The following is a 21,076-nucleotide window of genomic DNA, read 5'->3' on the forward strand; positions in this document are numbered from 1 at the left end:
AAATCAGCTGTAATAACTGAGGGACCAAGCGGAGAAGCGATCACTATCACGGTGGATACAGACGGTGAACCGTAGTGTGATATACACAGTTTAGTTGTTATCATCGCAGTTTGTATCTTGCACAAAAGAAAAGTTTATACACGTGTCTGTAAGAATTACGTAATAATATACGGGCCGAGTTATATTGATAAGAACGTCAATCTTGCGATCTAATTGGTGACCAATCTTATAAATTTAATCAGTACTTAAAACGATCGTGGCTTATTCTTTGGAGTTCCTTCGATCGCGGTTGGTCCAAAGTCGAGAAAACAGAGCTGCTTGTCTCGCGACTACCTCCGAAAAATATTAAGCAGACACACGTATTCCTCTCTAGTGCCTAATCATGACCAGCAGTGTTCATGAAATGAAAGAAATTGTGTTGCGCGATATCGAGCCGGTTTTGCGCCAGAAGATAGGTGACCATGTGGTCGTAGAAAATTTCACCGCTAAATCATTGTTACCACCCGGAGAAAATTATGGGAGTACTATTATGGGTGTACACGTTGAATTAAAGAATGAAAAAACAGAAAAGAAAGAGGACCTTCATCTTGTAGCGAAGATGTCACCGCCAACCGAATACCAGAAGCGCATCTTTAATAGTGCTCGTACATTTGTAAAAGAGATCTTTATGTACGAGACTATCGTACCGTTGTATACTAAATTGCAACTGGAGTGCGGCTTAAAGAAGAGCGAGTTATTCGACATTCTGCCGAAATTCTATGGCTCCAGGCTATCTTTACAAGCAGACGGAGAGTTTGACGATGATGCTGTCATATTTATGGAGGATTTAAAAGTGAACGGCTACTACCACGGTGATAGATCTATAGGTATTTATAAATATCGTCTTCTAATAGTAATAATATGTGAAATAAATAATGTTAGATAAGTTTCACTTTGTATTAATCAAGTTAATCTGTAATATTGATTCTTGGTAACACGTTTTTTTTCGTTTATATGTTATTTTCCTTAGCATGTTGCACAGTCTCCAATTAAAATCAACTTTACGCGTATGTGATAAAACTTCAACATTATTTTTCTAAATTTAATGTTCAAGTACAAAGGTTTAATTATCTTTAACGGTTTCGTGATAATATGTAGAATACTCTGTACTTTTAAAACTCAAGAGTAAAACTCCTTTTAAAATGATTTAACATTAAAATTGCTTGGAACTGTTGAATGGAATTTAAAAATGTTTATCCTATTTGTTGTTATGTTATACTCTTCGATATCAATCGTATATTGAAGATTTTCAGTCGAAACGATATTTATCAAGAGAGAAAGAGGTAGAGAGAGAATTTGTTTTAACATTAACTTTATGAACAATAAACAAACGCTGTATTAAGATTGAATAGAAGATAAATACATATTTTATGTTCTTACACGATCGTAAATATTTTTGTATAATATCTACAAAGTATTATTTGTTCAATATTAGTGTTATATTTACCATCGTATGTTCGCTTGAGATATAATATTTGTGTTCTATCTAATCTTAGTACAGTATATATTACGATACGCACAATTAGATTTATATGTTCTTTTATTTGTTAACGAATAAAATAAAAAAATCTTTTTGTCAAATTTAAAAGAAATCTTATCTAAACACTTTGTTGTGTTAAAATAATATTTCTCAACATTGTATCGCTACTAATAGTTTCTTGATACTCATGATAAGAATCACAAGAAATTTCCGAATCATGACAAATCATAAAACGAGTGATAGAATTCAATTCTTTTCTGTTCTATATCAGATTATACCCGCGTTAACGGGTATTTAAGAATTTATCTGTGTATAAAGTTAGTAAAGAATTTATTTACTGGAAATCAGTGCAATTTTCCAATTATATTTCTCTAATAATCCCTTATTTTTTTAACTACTTTATATTCAATTAAAATAAATAAAACCTTTTAATGAGTAGTACAATATTTAATCTACATAGGTTTGTTAAAAATGTAAATCTAAAATGCGGAGACAGTCATTCAAATTTGTTTTGTTCGATTGTTTCACGTAGGTTACGACTTAGAACATTCAGAAGAAGCGGTTAAAGCTTTGGCGAAGTTTCACGCTTTAGGAATCGCCACAAAACAGAAGAAACCTGGTATGTTCGAGGTATTCAAGATGCACGCGAAATTTTTGCAAATCGAGGGGAGCCCGGACAATCTGTTCAAGATGGTGCTCGTTAGTATCAAAGAAGATCCAGAAATGTCGCCTTATTACGATAGATGTAATAACATTCTGACAGGATTGACGATGGACGAACTTTGGACGGATGTTCTACGTGAACCATGGACGTCTATTATCCACTCTGACTTTTGGGTGAACAACGTGTTGTTCCATCGTAGCGAGAAAGGCAAAGTCGACAGCGTAAAATTCATCGACTTCCAAATGTATATGTACGCTAGCCCTATACGAGATCTGCTCTTTTTCCTCTATTCCAGCGTGAAGGACGATGTAACGGAAGAACAGATCGAAGATTTGATGGATCTGTATTACGAAACTTTGTTAAACATGCTTACTAAAATGGGATGTAGTACAGAACAGTTTAGCAAGGAAGATTACAAGGCAAAAATGGCCGAAGACGCTGTACGCGAGTTCGTTCATTTATGTTTCATGATAAAAGTGCTCATGTTGGACACAAACGAAATCAGTGATTTCAATGTCGACAAAATGGAAACCGTTATGCGTGAACACGCTGGAAATCAACAATTTACCGAACGGCTACGCCGGCTGGTGCTAACTTTCGTTAAACGTAACTGGATCTAAGTAATTTATCACAGTAAAGGTGAATTGTATCTTTGGTACAAGAAGTGCTTTTGTTCCTAATCGTACTTAATCTTATTATAGCCTTTTAAAACGACCATTTTATACCTTCATTTTCCCGATATTGTAGTGAATGTATCACGTGATTAGCAACGCTCAATCATACCCAGTTAGATTTATATCTACAATCTACGACGGAATATAATCAGTTAAAACGATATCGTCTTTAAAATAAATTAATTGTTGTATCATTCTCCGTAGCTCAACGATAATAAATTGACAATGATTGGCAAAAATGAGAAGTATGTAATTTACTCGAAAAAGATGAAGCTTAAAGGTTTATCGGACAACGATAAAAGACGAAATCGTATGAATTGATCAATTTTTCGACAGATAGTTTTATACTAATGAAATTTTGTGAAAGAGCTATATCCATCAGATATACATATACATTATATACTTAAGAAAATACATATGTGTAAATAGTATTATGATAAATAATACAATAATATTCTATATATACTGTCAAACTGTAGCATGTAAAGGTTTTGTTATTTCAGTTGTCTAATAAAAAATGCTTTTTGTATATACATCAAATGATTTAAACAATTTTCTGCTAAGTAATGATTTTCATACTGCATATCTCGAAAATCAAGATTATTTTTATTTCCACGAATCGAACAATTTAACAAGACATCATGCAATGATATCATCAAATTATTTATCAGAATACAAATATTTTACATTTGAATTACAGTCTTCATACGAAAAATATAAGCCATTCATTACGGTAAGATTAAGCAAAATGAGCTAAATAAATTTGTTTTAAATACAACGTGTATATTTTACTCAGTTTGACATTTTATTTTATCTCGTATATACTAATTGTCACAGTTTTCAAAGTTGATGAATAAAACGTACGACATGCCGTATCACCTGTGTCGTTATAGAAGCTGGAGCAATATTGTGTCAACACGGTGCTACCACGGGTCTACGATATGCCATCCGCATCGTCGTGCGATATGCGGTGCTGTCTGGATGGTTAACTATAATTGATAAAAATTTTGAAGATAATATTAATCCACATAGAATATCAATGATCTGTTATATAAAACACAAACGTATGTTTACTAATTTATCACAGTGACTTTAATAATCTATAATCCTCGTGATATTGAAAAACTAGTTTCATATTTGTCCTTATCGCGAAGAAAATGTAGAAATCTTTTAAGTAATATTATCTTTAGAAGAAACAGGAAACCTTTAAATTTCAAAGTTGTCATAAATAATGATGTATAAAGGATATCTAGAATATTTACAGATCAGTCATGAAAGTTAACACTAAATAAATTCAGATTGTACAAATGTACAAATTATTGTTTATTTTAGTGACAAACGCTCGATTTGCAACGACATAAAGATAAACATAACACTCATTATAATTAATTTTTATTGTCATTAAAAATGATGAATGAAATATTTTATCTTTTTCGTTAGAAAATAAATGAGGAAAAGTGAAGAATGTGTCAAAATCAATTGAGAAAAAAGTCAGCAAAAATATCGCGAAAATTGCCCGCCGAAATTGACAGGGCCCTTTATAATTCGCAACACTAATTAAATGAAGGGAAGATTATATTTTATTTCCACATTATTTTGGGTATTTTATTTATTAATGCATGCGCAACGCTACTTTAAAAACACGATCTTATGCGTATGATTAACATTTGTATGCAACTAAAAAGTGAATACGCGATTCGCCCAAAATAATGTAGCCAAGCATTCTGTCGGATAAAGTAACGAGCATAGTGACGATATAGTATAAAGGAATGGCTTTGCATCCAGAATCCAGTATTTCCGACTGCAAGAGTCATTCGTTGCAGCCCTCTTCCCTGAGCTTCTTCGGCTCCCAGCCTCTTCTTTTTTCAGGCGTAATGCTCAGAATCTTCTTAAACTTAAATCTATGCTCGAGATTCCCTAAGCACAACCTGCTTCGTTAATGGCTGCTACTTACGTTTGGTACATAAAGGGTAATTTTGTTTGCACAAACTTTAATATCAAACTTGACTTGCTAAAGGGTGAGACGTCAGCGGTTGCACTTATACTTAGTATATAAGGGCAGTTAATTTCTTCTACAAGGGTAGGTTATTTTTTCAAGATGATAAAGTTGGTTGGAAGAAACAACAATAACGCTAATGAATGTTTTGAATGTACAAACCTATATTGAATAATTTACGTTGAGAATGATAAAATCACATTTCTTTCATATTTGTGTTTCTTTTTTGGGATGTGGACCTCACAATATTCGATTTAATACCACAATCATTTGCATCTAAATACATTTTTCTTCGGTACAAATTAAAAATTGTAAGTTTTCACATTTTAGAACATGAAGTTTTAGAACATGAAAATTTATATTAATTAGCATGCAATATACTGTATGTAATAAAAAATAAAATTTGTGTAGCTTAGAACTGCGCTCCTAATCACTTCAAATCATATCAGGTTGCCAATATTCTGGTGCAACAAGTAGTCACTGTATTGATAAGTTATAGCTGTAAATGTTTTATTTTATAAAAGAAAGCATAAAGTGATGCACGGAAATAAGTATAGTTTCATATAAAAATTAGGTTAAGAATTATTATATCAGGCCTGGGTTTGCTTGTCATGTTTCCTTATTAATACATAAATAAAATATTGCGCTGAAATTTATGCTTATAATAAATATTTTTATTATTAGTTCTTATTATTAACTCTATTATTTACTCTTTTCTCCTGATATCTCGTCGTGGATGCATCTTCTGTAAATTGATGAATAGTAATCTTTTATATATCGTATTAAATCGTGTTTCGAATGTCGCAAATATTAAAATGAAAAAGGAAATATATATGCTCTTGCTAAACTATACATTCTATAGTACGTAATATTTCATTTTTAATGGCTAAAATTATTGAAATCTTGTTATATTATTACATTTCTATATATATTCCTTCCTTTCAATAGATGAATTTTGTCTCGAAAGAGGTTTATTGCAATAAATTCCTTTTTACGGCAATAATTCAAGTATTTCAATACATAATGTACAGCAATATTCGTAATTAACATTGTATAAATAATAAAATAATATGTCGAGTGAAATATTATATATGTTATACGTGTTCTACAGGACAATACAAATTTTTCTGTGCAAATTATCTAGTAGAATGTATATCATAACACAACAGTGCGTACTATTCTGAGAAAAATACGCATGAGAATTTTCCTGGAACCCGTATTTTCGGAACGTGTCTTTTGTAGTAGATTTTCAATTAGCTGATTTGTTTACAGTTGATGCAGATAGCGAAATACCAAGGCCACAGAATGAAACGTAGAAGCGTAGTTGGAAAACTACGTTCGAGCGCCTTCGGCCTCGTTCGAACGTTTTCGCGCTCGTTCGGTCGCTTCCGCGCATGCGAGAGTGGCACGAACAGTCAGTTCGTGTCGCCCTCGGCTGGTGGTAAGACGTGTCGTCCTCTGCTGTCGATAAAACTTTGCGAGCCACGTTTCTGCTTCCGAGGTACGTTCATACGCTTGCTTATCGACTACATAGTATTCTCAACTACTATTCTATTATTAACTTTGTTTAATTATTACATACTTGATTAACTATTGATTGAGCATTATCATTATAAATATGAATATATCCTTGAATTTCTTTTCCGCTTTTCATTATACGTTTCATTGTTCATAGTTGTCTGTAGACTTCGTTCGAATTTTAAAAATATGATTTATGAACTCGTTTATTATAAAATCTTAATATATAACTTTGTATATTTATCTTAATTGTTTTGTTTCACTCTGTTACAGATTTTTAATCGGTTATATCTTCCCAAACAATGGATAAGGGGTAATGAACATCATAATCATTAATATAACAAAGGCCAATGGTACCATTCATGGAAATTTGGTAATATTATAATTATTATTGAAAGAGGTGTCACACAGAGACTGTAAGAATGTTTAATGTATAGTTTAAATTTATGTTACCTTTTTATTAACTATTTGATATGTAATTGATGGCAAAAGATGATGTATGTAACAAGTAATGAGTTATTTGTTTAATAATCATTCTCGCAAGCAATTTTAAATATTTATAACATATAATACAGCTTTAAATTCTGATAACAGATAATCGTAATAGAATTTTCATAGATCAATCATGATTTCTTAATGTGTTCATATATAGTTTATAATATTTGGATATATTTTATAATATATTCAAACTCTATAATCTATTTTATTTATATATACATATTTTTGCGTACTTCAATAATTTAGAATGAAAGTAAACACTCGATCAGGAAAAGATGAAGAATAATACGAAGTAAAATGTATGTTGTTTTTATTTACACCCCTTGTTCTCCTACTAACAATGTTTTCTTCCAGAAAATTTTGGTGACCGCGCGCAATGCGGTTGGTAGAGTCAGTGTTTTTTACGATAAATAGTTTTAGTATTTTTTAGAGCACAGTTGCTCTAATTTTAATTACATTTTTTTTTTATAATATTCATACGCGAAATAGTAGAGTCAGTGTTTGCTTCGTATAAATGGCAATAGTATAGTAGTCTTTTGTTTATATATTTTTTTTTTCTTAATTTTTTTTTAATATCTGTTGCCCCGGTATTAGCTTCAATGCTGTCTACCTAAAGGATCTAACTGTGCTTCAAAAGCCAAAAATGTAAGTATCTTTCGTACTTTATTTATAATTCCAAATTTATTAAACTTTTAATCTTTTTATTCATTAAATTAACATAATTGTGGTTAATTTGTTGTAAGCAATTACAAAATTAATCACAAAGAAATAAATTAATAATTGAAAATATTAACAAGAACTTCAAAAGGCCAAATTTTAATAATATGGTTTCTGTTTAAGATTTTCAGCTATTTCTACGATGGATTCATCCTACCATTTCTACCCTGACGACAACGTTCATGATGTCTTCCTAGAGGTAAGCAGTATTTCTTAACATTTACTCTTAACTAATTCATTGTGTTATAACATGAATTTTAATTTATAATTTGATTTTCTTCAGAAATTATCATATCTTCAACGACTTCCTTGAGGCAGCAGCAGTAGCAGTTCCTCCAGATATCAACAGCATCCCCAATGACTTCCTCCAGACATCAGCAGCATCTCCAATGATTTCCTCCAGACATTAGTAGCATCATCGATCTACGGTCGGTGAGTCGCATGCCTTTAAGTTCTTCTGGTCACTCAATCATGTCGTAGGACGAAAGGTCCAAATCGGCACGGGTGACTGGTTGTAATTACGTAGAATTTTCTTGACGAGCATAGTGACCGTGGATATAAAGTTATATCAACGAGTAGTAACATTTATTTTCTGTGTGTTATTTATTAGATCAGGCTAGGTCTTCTTGCACTTCGCGTTCTTAAATGTCATAATATAATAGGAAAAATATAATTAAATAACTAAGTTCGAATATTATAATAGTTACGATTCATCCACACATAATAAGTATATTTAGAAAGTTTAAAAAGAAGTAGCGCATAGAACACCAATATGTATGAAAGCAAAATATTCCTATGAATATATTATAATTATATACATGTATATATATACAATGATAGTGTACTTTGATGAACAAATAAGTAGTATAGATTAAAACTGCTTTGTTGTAGCAGTGTATAGTGGTGAAGTCGGATACCCTTCGACTTCGTTTCTGTAATAATTATAATTATTGTGTAATGATGTTGGTGTGGATGTTGCAAATTGAATGTATAAAATAAATCATATATATGATTAATATCATATATATATTGAATAGATTATAAATGTATAGTGTAGCTTTCGTTATAATTCAAGTCTGATTATCGAAACTATGTTATATTCATGTGCAAGAGGACATTTTGTGCCGAGTAGATTTTCAAATCAAAGCATCAAACTTGAATACTATTTCCATATATTAGAATGAGTGCTTTGATGACGAGATCGCTCGAAAATAGTATATTTCTTATAAAATTCGATATCATTCTATAATTAAATTGAATATTGTTCGAGACAATGAGAGAGAAGCATACCAGTTCCTTTTATCACTATAATGTACGGAATATAAAATAATTGATTTTAAATTTAATTTTAATTTCGAATTTGACTTTGATTTTAAATTTAATTGTAATTTAAAGTTTAACTTTAACTTTAAATTTACTTTTAATTTAAAATTCAACTTGAATTTGAAATATAACTTAGAATTTAAATTTAATTATTCTTGTCAATAAATAAATGAACTTGAGTTCACTGTCGAGTAGCGTGGTGTTCCCACTATAGCGTCCCAGTATTGGCCTCTATCCCGTTGCGTAAGGCCCTTGGTTATTCCAAAAGGCAGACGGGGTAGTCCGTCACCCCCACCGAGGGCATCGGTAGTGGTGGACTGCGTACTAAGATTACTGCACTGGGTTCACTGCCGGCTGATTGGGCGTATCCCAATCCCTGCCTCAAGGAGAGGTCGTGCCTGGGTGTCACCGTAGACATCTGGTCACGTTAAACATTTCGCGGACGTGAAAATACGTCAACTGGTACTGGTGGCTGTAGTAGTAACCTTTTATGGGTTTGCTTTGCTCATTTTTTAAGATCACACGGCGGGAGGGTCCGTTTCGAAGGACGGGTTACATCTTAGAGGATGTCGATCATTTTTTAGGGTGAAGAATCCTTCACTTTGTTCGCGTCGCGTCGCGCCTTTTACTCTGTTCTATACATTGTAATATTAAAATGAATTGTTAATCTTCTCTCTCATTTATCGAGCATTATTTAATAATTGGTAGTTATTTCACTGCATAGAGCATTTTTAGCTTCGTGTCTGGTTAACTTGTTAGTTGTCGCTATAGCGTCCCAGTATGGGCGCCCTGCCCCGTCCGTAAGGCCCTCGGCTATTCCGAAGGGCAGACGGGGGAGCCCGCCACCCTCACCAAGGGTATTGGTAGCTGCGGATCTCGCTTAGGGGTTCGTGGTGCGCTAATTGAGCGTATCTCAATTCCTGCCTCATGGGAGGTCGTGTCTGGAATGTTACTCGATGACATTCTGGTCAGGTTAATCATTTTCGTGGGCGCGAAAATGCGTCAACCACACTGGTGGCTGTAGCGTTAGGATTTAAAGTAGAATTCTTTACAGCTCTATGCAACGTAATAACTATCAATGATTAACTTTTCAATTCAAAGGATAGTAGAGATCACTAATAATTATATTTAGATTAGGATTTTCAGGTTTAATCCCTTCCGTGTTCATTGCCAGGACTCCACTCACGTGCCCAGGTGCTACTTGGGTGGGGAAAAGGCGATGGGCACGATGATTGTATAATAACTAATGATGTGTGTTTTTTTCGCGACTGACGTGCTAGCGTATCGTGCACGATGTACCTTCCACGTTGTGTGTATGTGTGATTAGGTCGTGGAAGTGCGTCGTTTCCACAGAAACAATTTAATATTACCTATAAATGGTACCAAATTTATTCGAAATCATAACAACGGTACCAATTGCATTAACATTCGTATCACTAATACAACTCCTATGCTTTACGAAAAATACAGATTTGTTCAATGTTTCAAATTTCATATTAAACATTCAAACGTAGATAAAAACGCTTTTCTAGCGTTGTACTCAATGGTCGCTAGAATTCGTCAGTCGATTACAGCATTGGTACGTACCTTTAGAGTGTGCGAGGTTGTATGCCAAGCTCGGGTGTCGGAGGCGTCCCGGGACGTTCTCTCTAGTGTAGGATTTTTGCGCCCGGGTGTTTGAATGAGAAATTTCCGGGGGTTGAACGAATGTGTTGGTGTGAATCTTTTGCCACTTTTAAATATAGCGCTAGGTAGGTAGGTAGTTTACTTCTGGTATGTTTGTCTGTTAATAATAAGTAGGTAGGGCCGGGCAGGTTGACCACAGTCACCGATCGGGCAGGCGCGTTTTTCGCGTGGTTCAACCTGTTTCAGGGAATCAGATTTGAACAATCGACGGTTTAGCTGGCGCGAACGGGAGATGCCGTTCGCCACTGGCTTTACTCGATCGATTTTTCGAATCGACCCGCGGTCGCGGTCGCGATTTGCACGAAACGAACGTTTTCTGCTCGAGATTTTGCACGTTTGCACGGAGAACGATTTCTTAAATCGTTGTTCGTCTTACGTGTGTTTAGAAGTGTCTCGTTTCATGTTTTGATTTATTTTTTGAATCATTTGTGGGTTTGTAATTAGGGAATCTCGAGCTTAGATATAAGTTTCAGGGTCCTGGGCTTCATGCCCGAAGAAAGAAGAGGCTATATGCCGAAGAGGCCCGGAGAAGAGGGCAACTATTAATGACTATGCATTCAGAGGCAGGCAACCCTCTCGATGCAAAGTCATTGCTTGTTACTACTTTGTCACTATGCTCGTATTTGTGTAGTATTGGTATATTTTAGCCAGCAGGATGCTGGTTCATCAAATGCTGGGCAAATCGCGTATTTAATTGTAGCATTGCGTATAATTAACTACGGTTCCATTTAGAGTTGCGAATAAATCCAAATCGCGATTTTTATTAGAGTTGCGATTAACTACAAGTCGCGATTTTTATTAGAGTTGCGTATTCATCCAGATCGCGATTTTTATTAGAGTTACGTACTAATCCAGATCGCGAGTTTTACTAGAGTTGCGTATTAATTAATATATCGGGCTTTGAATTAGAGTTGCGTAGAAACGATAATCGTGTTGCTCTTTTAGTGTTGCGAATCATGAGATCGCGATTGCTTGCTTAACATATACTTATTATTTGCTAATATTTGTTTCGCGAATAATGTTAAGTTGTATTTGCTATTTTAATATGTGCTAATAGCTTTTTAATTAGTTTTGTAGTGTTACGATTTACATATATCGCGAGTAATTTCAACTTCTTCTTTTCTATAGAAGTAATAATTTTCAATTATTAATCTTCGAGTCCATTTAGAGTTGCGATAATGAATGACGCGTTTTTCACGATAGTGTTGCGGCTAACGAATTGCCCAAATATTCCACTTATTCTGTGGAAACATCATCACCATCGTAGCCAAAGGAGCTACGTCGCACCAGGGTGCGATATCGTATTTATAAAATCTTCCATTTGCGCTGTAGATGTGTGATCTTGCATAAAGAGTCGCCACAGTAGCCAACGGGCTACATTGCACCGTGGTGACATTGCACTTATGCAGATTACTGTTTAAAAATCTGTTTTGTTAGTGTTGCGTACTTAAATTACATGGGTGTATAAATTAGCGTTGCGAATTAAGAAAAGCGCCCTGAGGTGGCTGCTCGCGCATTGCCTTTTCTGACGCACCCCGTGATTAGATTTTTCAGATATTCTCTATTTGATATTTAATGAATTAGTATTGCGAATATAGCTGCTATCGCGATTAATTTTACTAATCACTGTTTCAATATATTATTATTGCAAGTACATGTGTTGAAACACATTTACCGCGATTGATTTTGAAGTATTCTTTGCTTCGCGTTTAATAAATAAAGATTCATGATACGAAAAGAAAGAATACTTCATTCACGATAATTAATAGCAATAATAATGAGAGACAGTATGCTTTCATCTTCTCCATTCCATATCTTTCCTGATCGAGTGTTTGTCATGAAATATTGCGAAACGATATAATTATTTTCTACGAATAGATATTTTCTGGTTTTTATAACTTTCCATTTATTGTTAATTTATGATTGATGTTTAAATATTCCATTGTGTGTTTTGTGCATCAGAATGCATAAGCTTTCAAAATTTAATTAATGTAACGAAAAGTAACAAGAAACAAGATAGAACGAAATATAAATTTTTACTTTTGGTACATCAATGTACATCATAACCAAACACATTGTTCTTATTACATGTTACATACATCATTTTCATAAAGCTATTTAGATAAAATAATGTTTTTCCTCGTCTAATTTATCTATACTCTTTGTTCCTCACATTTTTGTAAGTTGTTACTAATCCAATGTATAAGTCTGTTGCAGCTTATAGTTTTACTGAGACGTCCATTTGATGAAAGTAATACAACACCAGGATGTACGTACATTAAATGATGCTATGAAGATGAAGATATGGTCATACACATAATGAATCAAAGAAGATGAACAACGAGAAGAATATACGAAAGAGGGGTATAAGTATTATAAGATAATATTTGAGTGATCAACATTATGTTTATTATATAAATGTTATGTATATTTTCAATTATGCTTATATTTTTCTATGCCATTTTTTTATATGCGCATGTGTGTGTATATGTGTATATTTTGCCTGTTGTACATTTCTGTTTTAGATATTGCAGCGCTTCCTGTCTTGCTTATAATTTTATTATTGTTATATGTACTTTTAATTATATTTATTTTTCTACATATATTTCTCGTGTAATCTATTAATATCTGTGTTATGGTTTTACATGTTGTACATCTCTGTTCTAGGTATTGCAATGTTTCCAGTTTTATTTTAAGTCTTCCAGTCTTTCCAGTGCTTTTAATTCTGTCGTCTTTTGTCATCACTCATATGTTATCTCGCATTTTGTAAATTAGATCGCCTCTGTTTATCTGCGCAAAATCTTCTGTTATGTTCTTCCTTTGTTGCTCCAAAGCTTCTTTTCTGTTGTTTGCTTTTGCAAACACTTCGAGTTCACGAATACAAAGTACTTCATGTACTGTGTTCTCTTCGATTTTTGCATACGTAGGGTGAAACATTTTCAGACCTATTGATAGGCAGGAATTACTTCTTTTAAGTTGATATATATATTCTAGTTAGGTTGATTGGTTTGAAATTAAAATCAATTATTGGCTAGGCTGGATATTTGTGTTTCCTTTCATTTGCAACAATTCTTTCTCGCGAAAATTCTTTATGAAACTCCTTTCATTGTGCGTTTGCATAGGGATCAAACATCGAACTTGTTGCAAATGTATATTGAAAGGAGGTTGTATTTAATAATATTTTGTATAAAAGGAGGGTGGATGGGACGTGGTTAGGGTGGGTCTCGATTCGCAGCAACCTCCACGTGGTGAGACCTGGGCAACATATTATTTAATATATAATTATTAATTGCATCATAGTGTCATGATAAAATTACAAATTATATAAGAAATAATATGAGCAAATCGCTGCCATAGGATAGATTTATTTAAATTCAAATAAACTAGAGTTTCTTCAGGTTCCATTATAGTAGATGATAGGTTATCGATTTATATAAGTATTAGCGATAGATGATAGTATAAATTATTACCATTTCATTGTAAATCATTTTTACTTTCTTTATAATATTTTAGTTCATATTGTCGAAACATATTTTCTCATAATGAAAAGGAATTGTTTGCATAGCTGAAACGTTGAAAAAGTGAAAATATAGCTACCAAAACACATTGTGACAGTTTATGATAATAAATTTCCAATTAATTTCAAACAAATGTGAATTGAAATGTTTTGTTTTCGTACTATTATTTACAATCTTTATTCTCAATCATAGTAATAGTATAACAAATGCAATACCATCTATTTTAGTAATTTGTTTAATTCATAAAACTATCATAGTGTTTAATGTATACGTTATTAATTACAATAATGATTTTTATATCTATTCTTAATGAGAATCGTCTCTGACAATTAAACTTTTCTATGTCAATTACAGATTTTATTGAAACATTTTATTGTTACATATATTTTTACAACGTTATTACTGTTATATATATATATATTTTTATATTTTATTGTTTCATATTTCTTTACAACATTTTATTGTTCCATATTTCTTTACAATATTTTATTTTTCTATATTTCTTTACAATATTTTATTATTACATATTTCTTTACAATAATTTATTCATTCATTACCCATTCATACATTCTCTCTTCACTTTTCTTCTCTTCACTTCACTTCACTACACTTTTTTGATCCGGTGTATCCCTCGCTGCAATCTTCCTTGTAGTATTGAAGGTTCTTCCTTGAGGTTTCTAGAAGAATATTGGGGCATTGGGGAAAAGCGAACGGGTTTCCAGGCCTGGAGGGGTTCAGAGTTAGGCGCGCTGGGAGCAGAGCATCGCAAGGGTTGGGTCGCAAGCATAGGCTGGGGATCACAGCTAGGGACAGGATTATGATTGGGTTAAAATCGTCTATTCAAGGGATTTCGAAATCAACCTATCCTAGACGCATCCAAAAAGAGGCGGTAGTCCCTCGCTTCTGAGAGGAGGGTCGCCTAATTTTTTATGCGAATGTTTCCCTTATAAGCACTGTGGTGTCAACTACCACTTGCGAGAAAGTTTAATTGTTCTAGCCACCTGGCGGCCGCAAAATTAATTACACTAGTAGATAGGGGTACCTATGCATACATTCAAGTTAGATTATAGGATAAAGAATACAAATTCGAAACAAAATATTTTCATTATGCGTATTAAATGAAGCGAGTATCTATCGTATACTATATTTATGTGGTCTCAGTGTAGCAGGTACCGAGGACTGACTCTATTTATTAATTTCAAACGACCGGAATCCATAATATACAGAATTCAATCCGCCATATAATCGGGTATATATAACTGATGAGGATCTTTCGGTTGTCACAATCTTTAGCAGACATTATAACAGATACATTGAACCAGTAACTCATCGTTTGGGTCACACGAAATCTCATTGGTATTGCTAGCGGACTCGAGAAGGTGGATCATATTTCAAAATGGTTGGTCGTCAGCCGCCGAATCAATGGCAGCTCGCGATTAAAATTAGTGAGGGTGTTGCATAGTACTGTACAAACCTTTTTGCATCGTTTTCATAAACTGATTATATATTATACAAGTATAAAAAAGTATTAAAGAAAAGAAGACTAATTATATTAAGTGTTATCGGTAATATCAAGTAGAAATTGATTTTGAACAGCGCCTTTTTTTTAAATAGAAAATGCATAGATGCCTTGTATGCTGATTTAGTAGAAGTGAAGAATTCGAGAAAAGAAGACACGTTAGATTAAATTGCATCCATAATATCAAATGGAAATAGAGGGTGCTGCAACTCCGCAGTGTCCGTATGTGAGCCATCACCTGCAGTTTCCACCATTTCATACAAAATTTCTTTGCTTCCGTGAGGCGGAATAAAAAACTGATTATATCGTCGGGAAGCTTAGTGAATAAGGAAGTTTCTATGCAATTTGCTGCCCCCCGCGTCTAAAAATAATTACCTAAGTAGGAAATCAAAGTTTTTGTAATTTACAAACTTTGCCTCCTGAGATAAGTTTAAACTTTTATTACTTCAATTGTTTTCGAGTTTCAGGGTAGTATTGCTCTTTTCAATATTCTTTGTTCTTTTCTTGTAGGACCAACGGAAGATACAATCAATAATATAAGTGAAGCTCCTCCTGTTTCTCTGAAAAAAACAACAGTCTCAATTTTCACGAACATTTTCGCAAATGGGACCTGGGTTTATATGAACTTTTTTGCTTTTTTTGAGGTGTAGTATCAGCTGTAAAAGTTTGTCACATGAGTAGTCAGTCACCCCAGTCAGGTATAAAACTTAAGTTTTATTGTAATTTATTCTGTATTTCATTACTTTTCTTTTAATTTATTGTACATTTTACTAGTTTTATTGTAATTTCTTGTATATTTCAATAGTTTCATTGTAATTTCTTGTATATTTCAGTAGTTTTATTATAATTTATTGTATATTACAGTAATTTTATTGTATTTTCCTGTGTACCTCAATAGGTTTATTATAATTTATTGTATGTTTTCGTAATTTTATTATATTTTTTTGTATATTTCAGTAGTTTTATTGCAATTTTTTGTATATTTCCCGCTTTAGAGGTAAGAGAGAGAAAGATATATAAGGAAGCTATAAGAAAGAGTGAGACGGACGATACCAACTCTACTTTAGAACCCGTAGCGCTATCTCTGTAAAAAGTGCTCAAACTGGTCGCACATAAGTATCGACAGCGAAGTGAACTACTCAAGAACTACTAACACCATCTCTTGGAGGGGCGCTGAAACTGGTTGGTAATTAGTTTCAATACTCTCCTTAGAGATGGTACTAGTAGTTTTTGAGTAGTTTACTTTGCTGTCGATAATTATGTGCGACCAGTTTGAGCACTTTTCACAGAGATCGCGCCAGGTGTTCCAGAGTAGGGTCGTTATCATCTGTCTTACTCTTTCTTATAGCTTTCTTATATATCTTTCTCTCTCTTACCTCTAAAGCGAGAAGTATACAAGGAATTACAATAAAATTACTGAAATATACGAGAAATTACAATAAAACTACTGAAATATACAAGAAATTACAATAAAACTGCTGAAGTATACAAGAAATTACAATAAAACTAGTAAAATGTATAATAAAATACAATAAAATGCCTGAGTTACTTCATTTCCTTTAAGTATGTTATTAGATTTTTAAAAACCTGATTACAGTATCGAGCAGCTTTAACCGATAATAAGGGAAAAAGTGAAATCACGTATTCCTTAATTGCTGGTAAGGTTGTGTATATACTTATAGGTATGTATGCGTGTCTATTCATGTGCATTTTCCTATGACTGTATATTTACGCAACAGTTAGTGCGTGTTTGCGATGGAGCGAGCAGTTTCGTAGTGGTTGAGGCCACTCTTTTTTTAGTTTTTCTATATTTTTACAAAAGTTTTAACCGGATTCATCTACATCCAATCGCGTTACTAAACATACTTCTGTAATTAAAATAATGAGTTCATTACTCGTGATGCAGAATTTGCATGGATTAACTCTGTTTATATGGCTCGTATCTCTTCTAACCTTGTCAAGCAGCGATGATCTTAAGACAGATGGTATTACACCTTTAACGTCTATGTCAAATGGAAGTTCTATTCACGGAAGTTCTAAAACTGAACATGTAACTTCACCTTCCGTAACTCAACTTACACCTGAATTTGTCAATTTTACAAAGACACAAAACGTACGTAACCAGTTTACTCGACAATTAGTAAGCTTGTATGAGTTATTACGTTTTGGTTTTAAATTTAATACATAACCCTTTCTGACTGAACTACATCTCCCAAACGAATTCTTATCACATTTTAAATGTGGTCAATTTTTGTTACCTTCTTTCAGTATGTATATTTATAACATTACATTACTGCATGTTTTATTAAAAAGAATCTACTTTTAAAAAGGTTAATAAATATTTTATAATATCTTATTTGATTTGTTTTTAATGGTATTTGTTTTCTTTGAATAAGTCATACATAATTACAACAATTGAATATGTAATAGATAAATGTCTATAATCTTTTGTAGAAAGATGATATTCCTTCAGTTGCGGGAGAAGGTGGTCCAATTTCAATTATTTCTACTACTAAGCAAACACTTTCTACCAAGTCCACCTTTGTTACTCAATTACCTTTAACTGTAGAAAACAGTTCGGCCATTGTACAAGATAATATTACATATGCAAAAAGAGGAAAGAATACTTCTAAAATTGTATCCAGAAAAGGAGCAACTGAAAAGTTAAATGTAAAAAATGAAACTGTTTTTTCCACTGAAATAATGTCATCTAATGACACGAAGCCTGTGGTTGAATTGTCACCAATACCAAGTACTATCTTCAATAAGGAGAAAGTCAATATGAACCTAAATAATTCAAAATCAAACATTACTGAAAAGCATAGTACAGTTGCAATACAGAAAAATATATCACCAAATGCTTCTGTAACAGCATCAACGGTTCAAGAACATAAACCCAAACCAACTGCAACAGAAGTAGAGCCTAATAGTGATAAAGAAGCATTTATACCTCATATTAAAGGGTCACATTTAGGAATGCCAAAGAAAATCGATTATGTTTTACCAGTCATTGTTACTCTCGTAGCTCTACCAGTATTAGGTGCTATTATTTTCATGGTTTACAAACAAGGTAGAGATTGTTGGGATAAAAGACACTATCGCCGAATGGATTTTCTTATTGATGGGATGTACAATGATTAATGCTCAGAAATATAACATCAGATAGATTGGAACGTAATCTACTTTCATATATGCAATAAATATATATATACATATATATACATTTATAATTGAATGCACTATTCTGCCATTATAGCTGCGATAATTCTATATACCATTTGCATAAACAATTATGAATTTTTTCCACAATATGCTGCATGTAATGTCTTCATCATGCTACTGCCTTAATATGAGATTTATTATTTTATATATGCATTATATTATATGAAAGTTTACATAAAATTTGAACGTATTGATATGTGTGATTTTAGTTAAAAGGTGCATGGGAAAGACAATATGGAAATAATAACAAATTTACAATCACACTCATGACAATTTCTTCTGAATTATACAAATAAAGCGAACAAAAGGTTTAAATGGATAAAAGTAAAATAAAAACTGTAAAATAATTATTAAATAGTGTGATTAGGTGCTAAAACTTATATTATAATATTTTTTGATATTATATACTTTAGTTTTTCAATTTGATGCATAAAAAATTTATTACTACTTATATTAATTTTTTACGAAAACTTTTCAATATACAATAAAATAAATGTGCCAAAAACTTAATTGTGGGAAAATCAACATTAATATGTTTTTCTACTAATACAATATGGATGTGTTTCTTAAATTTATAACAAAATGATCTTTATGTTAACTTACAAATTGTAAAATAATATCTAGGACCACCAAAGAAGTATTTGATTTATATTACTATTCTATTTACATTCTTGAATAAATTTATTTGTATAAAATAATAATTATTGCCATAAAGGATAAAATGAAATGAACATTGAAAGTTCATTTACAAAATTATGATACTGTAAAACATATAAACAGTGCAATTTATATGATTATTTTATCTAGTAAGATTTCTGCTGTTTGTTATGAAGATGGGATTTATGAACTTCCTTGTTTGTTTAATGTTCGAAAAATGTGTATGTTATTCAAATGTAATAAAGCAATAACTATTTTTATACATGTATGTAAAAAAGATTATTCATATTCTTATAAATATAAATACTTGTAACTGAAAACTTGAAGATTATGTAATTATTTAATGCATTGCATAGAATTATGTTTAAAATACAAAGAGAAGCTCACTGCAGTTTGACTTTAATTTTTATTAATAAGCTTCTTACGTGTGTATGTGTGTGTGTTAATATACATAAAATTATTTGTGTTAACATTGCATGTAAATTACAAAGTCTATACTGACAAATAATTAGAATAATACAGCCACTTTATATAATGATTACCAAAAAATGATATGAAAGTTCTTACTATAGGTGTAATGGACAATATTAGAGGTAGAATAAGTTTTTGTTCTTAAAAATGCGGTATATAAGTATGATGCTTTTTTAAAGATATATATTTGTTACACAAAATTACTTTTTCGATATAAAGAAAAAAAATGGATGAGCTTCAATTCCGTGATTTGATTTGCATGTTTCTCATTTGCATAAATTTGACCGAAATAGAACGTTACTACTATATCTCTGTTAATTAATATCTCCTTTCTTTTATAACTGTTTTAAATAGTTTGATTTAATTTATTTTGCAAATTTAAAGCTTTAAAGTGCGTAACCATTGATGGCTTATAATAATTTAGAGTAAATATATATTTTTCGCTATAATACTACGATTATAATTTAACCTTAGATTAATTTTATATTAAGTCATTGCTTTTATTATTGAATTAAATATAAAAATAGTAATTGTCACAAATAGTTTCATCTTAATGTTGTAATTTCAATACAAACATAATTTTGTCAAGTATAGATGTTGTTCAGAATATATTGCTATGTCATGTAATTATAACAAGGTAATATCCAGATGAGATATTCGATATAATTCTAACTTCGCCAACAATGTATTTTGTTATAAAAAAGGTACTCTAATAATCTAAAATTCGTCCATTGAAGTTATAGTAAAATTTGTATAATATTTTAGGGATCTCTTTTTTTATATAGTTTTGAATTACAAAAGAGAAAAAAAAAGAAAAATGTAATACAATATTTCATTGTAAGTTTCAGGACGATTGTTGGTATACATAAAAGTATTTCTTAGAAATACTTCCATAAAATTACATTAATCATATTTTCGTATAAAAAAATCATACAATTAATGCATGTATTGTTTGACGTTAATATCACACAATTGTATTCATAGTACAGGACCTCGATTATCAGGATATTTGTCAACGGACCAAATCAAATGAATTAAGAGAAATATATTAACTTATCAAGATAGCATGTAGAAATAGTGGCATTTTATTCATA

At 31.9% G+C, this 21,076-nt stretch overlaps 2 protein-coding genes across 2 annotated transcripts; both read left to right on the forward strand.

Annotated features, from left to right (window-relative positions):
- The first annotated feature begins 278 nt into the window (after positions 1-278).
- Positions 279-3,368, forward strand: LOC143422539 (uncharacterized). The gene is made up of 2 exons (XM_076893285.1): positions 279-866; positions 2,052-3,368. Exons 1-2 carry the CDS (start codon positions 383-385, stop codon positions 2,801-2,803), a joined length of 1,236 nt encoding a protein of 411 aa, XP_076749400.1. The 5' UTR covers positions 279-382; the 3' UTR covers positions 2,804-3,368.
- Positions 3,369-17,356: 13,988 nt separating this feature from the next.
- Positions 17,357-20,799, forward strand: LOC143422550 (uncharacterized). The gene is made up of 2 exons (XM_076893295.1): positions 17,357-17,745; positions 18,087-20,799. The coding sequence occupies exons 1-2, from the start codon at positions 17,515-17,517 to the stop codon at positions 18,771-18,773; spliced, it is 918 nt and encodes a 305-aa protein (XP_076749410.1). The 5' UTR covers positions 17,357-17,514; the 3' UTR covers positions 18,774-20,799.
- The last annotated feature ends 277 nt before the right edge of the window (positions 20,800-21,076 follow it).

The sequence above is a fragment of the Xylocopa sonorina genome, chromosome 3, assembly GCF_050948175.1.
Source record: "Xylocopa sonorina isolate GNS202 chromosome 3, iyXylSono1_principal, whole genome shotgun sequence".
In the NCBI taxonomy this organism is placed as follows: domain Eukaryota; kingdom Metazoa; phylum Arthropoda; class Insecta; order Hymenoptera; family Apidae; genus Xylocopa; species Xylocopa sonorina.

Bases quoted from the DNA above. Each gene is read 5' to 3' on its own strand.
- LOC143422550 (XM_076893295.1), top strand. From the start codon at position 17,515: ATGAGTTCATTACTCGTGATGCAGAATTTGCATGGATTAACTCTGTTT. The intron at 17,746-18,086 runs GTACGTAACCAG...AATCTTTTGTAG, and splicing joins ATTTTACAAAGACACAAAAC to AAAGATGATATTCCTTCAGT.
- LOC143422539 (XM_076893285.1), top strand. From the start codon at position 383: ATGACCAGCAGTGTTCATGAAATGAAAGAAATTGTGTTGCGCGATATC. The intron at 867-2,051 runs GTATTTATAAAT...TGTTTCACGTAG, and splicing joins CCACGGTGATAGATCTATAG to GTTACGACTTAGAACATTCA.